This window comes from Mandrillus leucophaeus, unplaced genomic scaffold (genome assembly GCF_000951045.1).
Source record: "Mandrillus leucophaeus isolate KB7577 unplaced genomic scaffold, Mleu.le_1.0 Scaffold706, whole genome shotgun sequence".
NCBI lineage: Eukaryota > Metazoa > Chordata > Mammalia > Primates > Cercopithecidae > Mandrillus > Mandrillus leucophaeus.
The window spans coordinates 251,152-261,055 of record NW_012107653.1 but is presented as its reverse complement, the minus strand read 5'-3'; the positions used below and the strand labels follow the sequence as shown (position 1 = coordinate 261,055).

At 45.3% G+C, this 9,904-nt stretch overlaps 2 protein-coding genes across 4 annotated transcripts in view; both read right to left on the bottom strand.

Annotated features, from left to right (window-relative positions):
- Positions 1 to 2,478: 2,478 nt before the first annotated feature.
- Positions 2,479 to 5,821, bottom strand: TIMM8A (translocase of inner mitochondrial membrane 8 homolog A (yeast)). Of its 2 annotated transcripts, none has more exons than XM_011964781.1 (2): positions 5,351 to 5,821; positions 2,479 to 3,489 (listed from the first exon to the last, which is right to left on the bottom strand). In XM_011964781.1, the coding sequence occupies exons 1-2, from the start codon at positions 5,480 to 5,482 to the stop codon at positions 3,328 to 3,330; spliced, it is 294 nt and encodes a 97-aa protein (XP_011820171.1). In that variant the 5' UTR covers positions 5,483 to 5,821; the 3' UTR covers positions 2,479 to 3,327. The 2 variants fall into 2 exon arrangements, with proteins under 2 accessions (XP_011820171.1, XP_011820172.1); XM_011964782.1 differs by lacking the exon at positions 2,479 to 3,489 and adding an exon at positions 4,857 to 5,220 and having other exon boundaries at positions 5,351 to 5,756.
- Positions 5,822 to 6,279: 458 nt separating this feature from the next.
- The window catches only part of BTK (Bruton agammaglobulinemia tyrosine kinase), a 44,254-nt gene continuing 40,629 nt past the window's right edge, over positions 6,280 to 9,904 (bottom strand). For both annotated transcript variants that reach the window (XM_011964783.1, XM_011964784.1), the window contains exon 19: positions 6,280 to 6,784. In XM_011964783.1, the coding sequence (XP_011820173.1) occupies positions 6,713 to 6,784 (72 nt within the window). In that variant the 3' untranslated portion in view covers positions 6,280 to 6,712. The remainder of the gene's footprint in view (positions 6,785 to 9,904) is intronic.

The window sequence follows — 9,904 nt, the reverse complement described above, 5'->3', positions numbered from 1 at the left end:
AGACCAGCCTGGTCAACATGGTGAAACCCTGTCTTTACTAAAAATACACAAATTAACCGGGCGTGGTGGTGGGCGCCTGTAATCCCAGCTACTTGGGAGGCTGAGGCAGGAGAATTGCTTGAACCTGGGAGGTGGAGGTTGCAGTGAGCCGAGATCACGCCACTGCACTCCAGCCTGGGTGACAGAGCGAGACTCCGTCTCAAAAACAAAAACAAAAACAAAAAACCCCAAAAATTAGCTGGGTGTGGTGGCGTGTGCCTATAATCCCAGCTACTCAGGAGGTTGAGGCCAGGAGGCAGAGATTGCAGTGAGCCGAGATCATGCCACTGGCTTGGAGCAGAGCGAGACTCCATCTCAAAAAAAAAAACTAAGAGGGAATAATATAGTAATAAATAACATAATACATATAATAATAAGGAAAAGACTAAAGAACCATTCCTATGACTTGAGGTTTTAAGAACACTTTTTTTTTTATTTTTGAGGCAAGGTCTCACTGTCACCCAGGCTGGAGTGCAGTAGCGTGATCATGGGTCACTGCAGCCTCAACCTCCATAGGCTCGGGTGATGCTCTCACCTCAGCCTCCCATGTATCTGGGACTACAGGTATGTGCCATCATGCCCAGCTAGTTTTTGCATTTTTTGTAGAGATGGGGTTTTGACATGTTGCCTAGGCTCGTCTCAAACTCCTGGGCTCAAGCAATCCTCCCACCTCAGCCTCCCAAAGTGCTGGGGTTATACATGTAAGCCACCGTGCCCAGCCTCACATTAAAATTTTGTAGGAAAAAAGTCAACAGGGGCATATAGGTAAAAGGTATATATGCATTTTAAAGTCTCATTTTCCTGGATTTCTAAATGCCATTATACTTACTACTACTGCTACTGTTACAACTTCTTCACCATGTGATGTTGCCCAAAGAGCAGCCAGACCCTCCTAAAATTAAGTTATATTACATCACTCACCCGTTAAAAATCCCTCAAATGGCTCCCCATCTTGCTTAGTAAAAGCCCAAAGTCCTTGCCATGGTCTACAAAGCCCCACATAATCAGTGAACACACACTCCTTGCCGTGATCCATTGCATGCATTTTTCTCCAACCTTATTTCTTTTTTTTTGAGACAGAGTCTCACTCTCTCACCCAGGCTGCAGTGCAGTGGGCCATCTCGGCTCACTGCAATCTCTGCCTCCTGGGTTCAAGCGGTTCTCCTGCCTCAGCTTCCCAAGTAGCTGGGATTACAGGTGCCTGCCATCACGCCTGGCTAATTTTTATATTTTTTGCAGAGACAGGGTTTCACCATGTTGGCCAGGCTGGTCTTGAACTCCTGACCTCAGGTGATCCATCCACCTTGGCCTCCCAAAGTGCTGGGATTACAGGCATGAGCCCACCACACCCGGTCTCTCCAACCTTATTTCTTACCATTTTCTTTAACTTACTTTACCTCAGCCATAATGACCTCTTGACTGTTCTCCATGGCATCATGCATGCAGTTCCTACCTTGGGGCCTTTCGGACTTACTGTTAACTCCTGCCTGCAATGTTCTTCTCTCAGACACCCACAAGGTTTGGTTGCTTAGTTCATCCAGGTCTCTGTTGAAATGCCACCTTCCCAAGGAGGCCATCTCAAACCATCTTATATAAAATAATCACACTCCATAAATATTCCCTAACACCCTTACTCTGCTTTTTTTCTCCATGGCACTTATTACAATGACATATTTATGTTTATTGTCTACCTCCCCTAACTAGACCACAAGCTCCTCAAGGGCAGGGACTTTGCTTCTGTGCACTGCTGAAATCCTGTCACTAAAAACAATGGCACAGAGTATGAATTTAAATGTTTAACTGTATTTTCATCATGATTTAAAAAAATTTCCAGCAGGGCACGGTGGCTCACACCTGTAATCCTAGCACTTTGGGAGGCCAAGGTGGGCAGATCATGAGGTCAGGAGTTCGAGACCAGCCTGACCAACAAGGTGAGAGCCCATCTCTACTAAAAGTACAAAAATTAGTCCGCCACTGCACTCCAGCCTGGGTGACAGAGCGAGACTCCGTCTCAAAAAAAAAAAAAAAATTTCCTTGTAGTACCTTTATGGGGAAAATCTAACAGGAACTTGAAGCTTTTAGAGATGTTCATTTCCCCAGATTTCATGGATTTGCACTAGAGGCTCCCAACAGGTAGGTCCATTTTAGGTCTATACTCTAGTCTACAAGGATTTGAAATAATAAGAGGAGAATCCAGTCAATACAACCTCTACTGTACTCAGGGACTTGACTGCCAGCACAGAACTGCTTCCCTTCCCATGTTATCTCAAGGTTCTCTTTTCTCTCAAAAAGGTCAGGAACCCCTGGAATACTGTGCTGTACCTTACACAGAGCAGGTACCCAGACTGACTGACTATATTTTAGCCTTGGAATCAATCAGCCCATGCTAAATCTCTCCGGGTTGCAGATAATAACTGCAATAGAATGCCTTCTCAATCACAGAGTTGAATCTTATATAGCTTTTATTTCAGTGATCAAAAAAATGCAATAAATGGAATCTACACTAATTAACATTAGACATGCACCTCTACCTGAAACTGCTGTTAGCTTCTGATTGGCCTAAATCTTTATAACTTATTTAGGCACATCACTGAATTTTTTGTACCCTGATATACAGGGTAAGTTAACTTCTTCCTTGTGGCAGTCTAGTAATAAGAATTATGTTCACTGGCTAGATTCCTTTATAAGTAAAGGCCTCTAGACTCTTAGGCTACCTATCCTACCTTGAGACTATACTTAATATGGATATTTAAGCAAATCATCATATAGGAAAGGGAGATCATCAAGAAAACTGAAGTGTACTGTATAAACACTGTTACAGATCTTTTTCTCCAACACTGATAATCAAACACTAGATAAGGACACCAAATTATTCTTCCCCCACTTCTGCCCTTTCTGATAAACACAAGGATCTTCCCTGAAATCAGAAATGACTCCACACAAATGAGAGATTTTTATGTATGTGGTCCCACTATCAAAATTATAGGAAGCAGTTAATGGGGCTTTGAGAAAAGCATAGTCCCATGTACAGTAATATGCATCTAAATAGAGTTTTCCATTCACCTGTCAATTATTTTCACAAGATTAGCATTAAAAAATACAAGCAAACATATGACCCTCAAGCTTCACACACAAAAAAATTGGTCTTTGTTCATTCTCAGATGACAGGATGTCCCAAGAGTAACAAAAGATGGGAGCCAATCCTCTCATAGCCGTTTCTTCAATCATCCCATCAACAGCTCTTCATTTCTTGAACTACCTTCCTTTTCCAAAGAGGTAATGCTGAGATCAGTCAGAAAGGCTTTCTGAGAAAACTGGCTTGGATTTCTGGGTCTGTTCCAGTCGATTCAAGATGAACTGGCTTGTATCAATGAAGCGCTCAACGCAGTTCACAAAACAGGCCTCAGCCCGACTGTCCAACTTTGGCCCAGGCTTGTCCATGCACTTCTCCTGCTCAGGACAAGATACAGAATCACAAAGGGAACTTGGAAAAAAAAAAAGACGGTTGGGGGCAGGGGTCCCTTTATTGTTGCTTAGAGGAAAAAAACTACCTAAAAATAGTATTTGATATGTTAATAATAGTTCACATTTGGCAGCTGACCAAGTATATAGCAATGTTCTCTAGCCTTACATTAAATTCTTACAACAATCCTATGGAATAGATACTATTATAAATCCTTGTTTTACAAAGAGGGAAACTGCGGCACAGAGATACTTTGCCCAAAGTCACAGGGCCAGAAAATGGCAGAGCTGGGATATTCCAGAGCAAGAAAATGGCAAAATACAAGTGAAGTAACCTTTCGATGAATTTGATTGTAACTCCACAATGCTGTTTGCACTAAATGCCTTTAAGTTAACTACAGAATAAAAGGGTGAAAGGATAAATCATTACAGCAAGATACCCTAAAACTTACCAAAGAAGAAAAAAATCTATGACTTGAGATTCTATAACCTTGTCTACTTAAGCTAGAGATTCTTGAATCCTGTCACGATGAATGGAAAATTGTATGAATTTTCCTAAAGGGTTCATAGCTTACAGGTTTTTTTCCTTTCTTTTTTTTTTTTTTTTTTCTTTTTTGAAACAGAGTCTGGCTCTGTCACCCAGGCTGGAGTGCAGTGGCATGATCTCACTGTAACCTCCGCCAGGTTCAAGCCATTCTCGTGCCTCAGCTTCCTGAGTAGCTAGGATTACAGGCGGGTGCCACCCCGCCCAACTAATTTTTTCTATTTTTAGTAGAGACAGGGCTTTGCCATGTTGCCGAGACTGGTCTCGAACTCCTGACTTCAAATGATCCACCCACCTCCCAAAGTGCTGGCATGAGCCACCACGCCTGGCAGCTTACGGATTCTTGCAATAGTACTTAACCACACGCCCTCCTGTCCCCAAAGTAACCAATCACAGATATTTTTTAAAAAGAATCAAAAGTACTCTGATCCAAGGCAGACCAGAGTTAAGTAAGCATCTGGTAGGTGTCATAATCCGGCAATACCATAAGTTTATGGGAAAGGGCCTGTGGAAACCAATGACTGTATATAGTTCAAGTTAAGTGGTTCAAAAATTTCGTTCATTATTCTCTGCCATGTACACAAGCCTCAGACCCTCTAATTCCAAGGAAAATTATCCTTGGCCTCTGAATTCGGTGAATTGTGTACATTAAGGGAGAGCTGTCCTTGGCAAGCAGAACACGTTGTCAAGCTGCAAATGCCTTCCACCCTTTTGCCAAAGTCCCCTCACAGGGCAGGCTCAATTCCTTAACCTTCAGACCCGAAACGGCTTGGTATTACACAACAATCCAACAAGAAAGCAAATAAGTATGTACGTTGGAAAAGATTACACCACTTTTATAGTTAGTGGTCTGGAGCCACTCATTTCTCAGCGGAGAGGGTTAGAACTAGGTAATGAAGGTAAATCCCGAGAAGTCCAGGAATAGCAGATTCACTGATTCACTGACTCTCTGGGATTCGGGCTGCCAAAAATAAAATCCCAGTACTGGGGACTCCAATCAGTCTTGGTGACCAGCACTAGGCAGCTTCAACCTCGGGTGCCTGAAAGTGCTGGGTGTCCAGTGGCATAAGTCTTCTTTGATACCCAGTCCTCTGCACCAACAAAGCCGAGGTCCGGAATGACAGTCCCCAGAGAACCGGAGTCACCCTTCTCCCATCCGGCTAGGCCACAGGAACCTGAGAAAATCAAGGGGTGCTGCCAGGTGCCCACCCCCTCCCCGAATCCCCGACGTTGTCGCGAGTCCCGCGGTACAAGGACAGAGGGAAAGTAGGTATACTGTTCAGGTCCCAGCCCCAGGCTCCTCACCCAACAAAGTTCAGTCATCTGGTGCACCAGCTGCTGGAAGCGCTGCTTTTGAGTTTCTACCTCGATGAAATGCTGCAACTGCGGGTCCACTGCACCCAAACCCGCCGCGGATGAAGAAGAGGAGGAATCCATCCCAGGGCGACCAGGCTTGCAAAGACGAACTCCGTACCAACTCGCCGACCTTCACGTGTCTCCGCGACGGAACCGGAACCACAGCTCGCCGCCTCTGGGACCGCCCCCGTGAGTGCACTGCGTCGGCGCAAGGCAGGCGCCCAACTCCACCCCGCCGCCTCACAAACCTTGGCGCGGGTGCTTAGTTCCCGGAGTCGGCGGGTCCCACTCCTGGAGCCCGCAATCCCGTAACCCCGCAACCCCGCAACCCTCTGGTTGCGCCCAGCCTTGCGCCTTGAGATCGCAGGGCTTAATAAACCCAGAGCCGAGGTGCCGTTGAGATGTTATTCCAAAAAGAAAACAAAGGAGAAAAGGAATTTACTTCAGACCACGTGGTCCATTCCGTGCTGGCCCAACAGCTCCGCCCCTGTCCATTTCCAAATTGGCCCGCGTTTTCTGAGCTACCAGAGTTGTGCGCTGACCGAACAGCTGGGTCGGTTATTTGGCTATCCTGGGCCACTGGCTTTCGTTTTTTGATGAAGTTTTCCTCTCCCGACGTAGGGAAATGAGACTCTGGCAGTGTGTGCCCAACTTTCAGATTCATTCAAATAACATTGCATGCCTGCTGTAACAGGCATTGTTTTGGCATAATGCATCTCTGATTCAGAGGCAGGAGTTAACAAGAGGGCTTAAACCCGGAGGATCCTGTCGAGTTCTCAGTGTAGGAATATGCCAAACTAATGCCACACAGCAGCTTTCTGGAATACTGAGATAGGGTGCTTCAGGGAGGCTGCATGATTAATAGAGATACCAAAGACTTTCAAGCTTTCTAGTAATTTTATTTTATCAAAACACCCTCCCCTCCCATCTTTATGACACCATTTCATTCTTGCCAAATTCTGCCCACCCACCCCCATACCCCCAAGCTCTACCAAATGCCTACTCAAAGAGCTGTTGGACCCCTTTGTGCGACTATTTACATCTTCCCTCCTAAAAAATGTTTTCATCGCAAATTCAGTCTGTCTTAATTCTCTCGGGAAATTTCAGGCACAATAATTTCTTGGCCTTTGCTCAGAAGCCACTGTCCCAGGGAATCAAAGAAGAGGGGCATTCCCAGATGTAGAGAGGGGCCTTTTTGCATTCAGTGGGAGCACAAAGGCTCCAGGGCTCCTAAGCTTGAGATTTCCTCTGAGAAAGTTAAATTGGGGCTTGTGGAGAAGAGAAGTAGAACCAAGAAGCTTATTGGTGAGCTCAGGATTCTTCATCCATGACATCTAGAATATTGCTCAGAAGAATTTTGAAAGTGGGACGTTCATCTGCTTTCTAAAACCAAAGAAAAAGTAAAGTGAGAGTGGCTAGAATCCAGAATTCAAGGGAAATGCAATGAGTAAGCAGCAAATGTTTATTAAATACATGATGTATGCCCAGTAGCATGCCCTGTCGATCACAAAAGGAAAAAAAAAAAAAGAAAAGAAATAGCAGCTGTCCATAAAGTATTTGTACACTTTTCATCTTTAGTAACTCAGGTTATTAGTGTGATAAGAACAATTTGCAAATTAAACTGACAATCACATTGATCAAAATTGAGGGCAAGTTCATTATGTAACTGTACACAACACATTCTTATTTTGGATCCTGAAGTGAAAAATGGCTACCAAACAAGTTCAAGTGGTTGGCAGAACAGAAATCTCATGTGATAATTTTTAATTTTTAGTGATTAATATTTCAAAACCAGGCCGGGCGCGGTGGCTCACGCCTGTAATCCCAGCACTTTGGGAGGCCGAGGTGGGTGGATCACGAGGTCAGGAGTTCAAGACCAGCCTGACCAACATGATGAAACCCCGTCTCTACTAAAAATACAAAAATTAGCCAGGCATGGTGGTGCACGCCTGTAATCCCAGCTACTTGGGAGGCTAAGGCATGAGAATCACTTGAACCTGGGAGACGGAGGTTGCAGTGAGCCGAGATTAGGCCTCTGAACTCCAGCCTGGGCGATAGAACAAGACCCTGTCTCAAAAAAAAAAAAAAAAAAAAAAAATCAAAACCACAGGCCGTATCACTGAGCAGGGATTCTGAGTACCTGGGACCTTGTGTTACCACTGTCTGGTAACAAAACGACTAAGGGTTATTTGTTTTGTTTTGTTTTTGTTATCACTCTCTGGTAACACAAAGACTAAGGGTCTTTTTTTTTTTTTTTTTTTTTTGATAGAGTCTCACCCTGTTGCCCAGGCTGGAGTTCAGTGGCGCGATCTCGGCTCACTGCAACCTCTGCCTCCTGGGTTCAAGCGATTCTCCTGCCTCAGCCTCCCAGGTAGCTGGGATTACAGGCGCACGCCACCATGCCTGGCTAAGTTTTGTGTTTTTAGTAGAGATGGGGTTTCACCATGTTGGCCAGGCTGGTCTTGAACTCCTGACCTCAGGTGATTCGCCTGCCTCAGTCTCCCAAAGTGTTGGGATTACAGGCGTGAGCCACCGCGCCCAGCCTAAGACTAGGTTCTTTTTGATGGCCATAGCCCATAAGCCCCCAAGGTATTTAGTATTTAGTGGTTTAGGGAACATTCATGCCAGAATGCTCTCAATCTGTCAGAACCAATGGTCATCAATTTCTTGATTCCTTAATTCAGTGATTCTTAAACTTAGCTGAGTATCAGAATTTCCTGGGAAGTTTAAAAAGAGATTTCTGAGTTCCACTCCAGGCACACCTAACGAGAATTTCTGGAGAAAAGTCCCAGTAATCTGCTTTTTTTTTTTTTTTTTGGTGATGGAGTCTCACTCTGTCACCCAGGCTGGAATGCAGTGGCAGGATCTTGGCTCACTGCAACCTCCGCCTCCCAGGTTCAAGTGATTCTCCTGCCTCAGCCTCCTGAGTAGCTGGGATTACAGGCGCACACCACCACTCCTGGTTAACAGGGTTTCACCATGTTGGCCAGAATGGTCTCGATCTCCTGACCACGTGATCCGCTCGCGTTGGCCTCCCAAACTGCTGGGATTACAGGCATGAGCCACCGTGCCCAGCCAGTAATCTGCATTTTTAAGAGTTCTTTAGGGTTTCTGATATACATCCAATTTTGACCACTCCTCTAAACAGGCTGTGGATAAAATACCTGTCTGAAATCATTTTTAATTAGCAGAGTAAGAAGGTCCTGGTTGGGAGGGAGCATAGCCAATCACCCTTAATCCTGCATCACACAGGAGAAAGAAGGAGTCCTCCCATTCTGCACCCTTTCTCTGTGATCTGTCATTTGTTCGAGGGAAACGAGCCATGCTCGGATCCAGATACCCACTTTTCACCTCACCAAGAGGGCTCCAGATTCACATATGCACTTGTTAGACACTCTGAAGAGTTGAGCATTTATTTCCTACTAGAAATTTGGGTTGCCAAGGATCTACTGAAAAGTCGAGAAGGCACCTTGGGAAGAACTCGAGGTAAGAGGAGCAAAGCAGTTTAATAGTAGTAGGACAGATTTCCTTATTTCCAAAATACCACACCTACCCACATACCCCACAATGCACCATATTAAAAAGCAAAAACAAAACGAAGCAAACAAAAAAACCCCACTACCTATTTTAGTTCTCTTTCAAGCAGTAGGGTTTTAAAAAAAATCTCATTTAGCTGGGTGCAGTGGCTCACGCCTGTAATCCCAGTATTTTGGAGGCAGAGGTGGGCAGATCATGAGATCAGGAGATCAAGACCATCCTGGCTAACATGGTGAAACCCCGTTTCTACTAAAAATACAAAAAATTAGCCGGGCATGGTGGCGGGCACCTGCAGTCCCAGCTACTTGGGAGGCTGAGGCAGGAGAATGGCATGAACCTGGGAGGCGGAGTTTGTAGTGAGCCGAGATCGGGCCACTGCACTCCAGCCTGGGCGACAGAGCGAGACTCCGTCTCAAAAAAAAAAAAAAAAAAAAAAAAATTCTCATTTAGGACCTCAGCCAGAAACAGTAGGCAGCTAATAAAGTAGAAGAAAGGGCCAATGACACACAAAGGAATGAACAAACTTTCATGACTTTTCTTTTGTAATGCCCATTCACTTGTCTGAGTGCCGCCAGCTGCCTGTTTATGCTAGATGACATGGCCCCACAACACCCCACTCCCTAAAGCTGAGTTGGCATTGGAGTGTACTAATGACACTCTAGTGAGAATTGGAGTGGGCCTGGGAAAGCCTCTGGCCATCGGATGATCGAGGTGCAGGCCAAGGTCAGAGAATGTGTGCAAGGTCTGGCATGGTGGTTCACGCCTCTAATCTCAGCACTTTGGGAGGCCGAGGTGGGCGGACCACTTGAGGCCAGGAGTTTGAGATCAGCCTGGCCAACTTGGTGAAATGCCATCTCTACTAAAAATATAAAATTGGCTGGGCGCGGTGGCTCACGTCTGTAATCCCAGCACTTTGGGAGGCTGAGGTGGGCAGATCACCTGAGGTCAGGAGTTCAAGACCAGCCT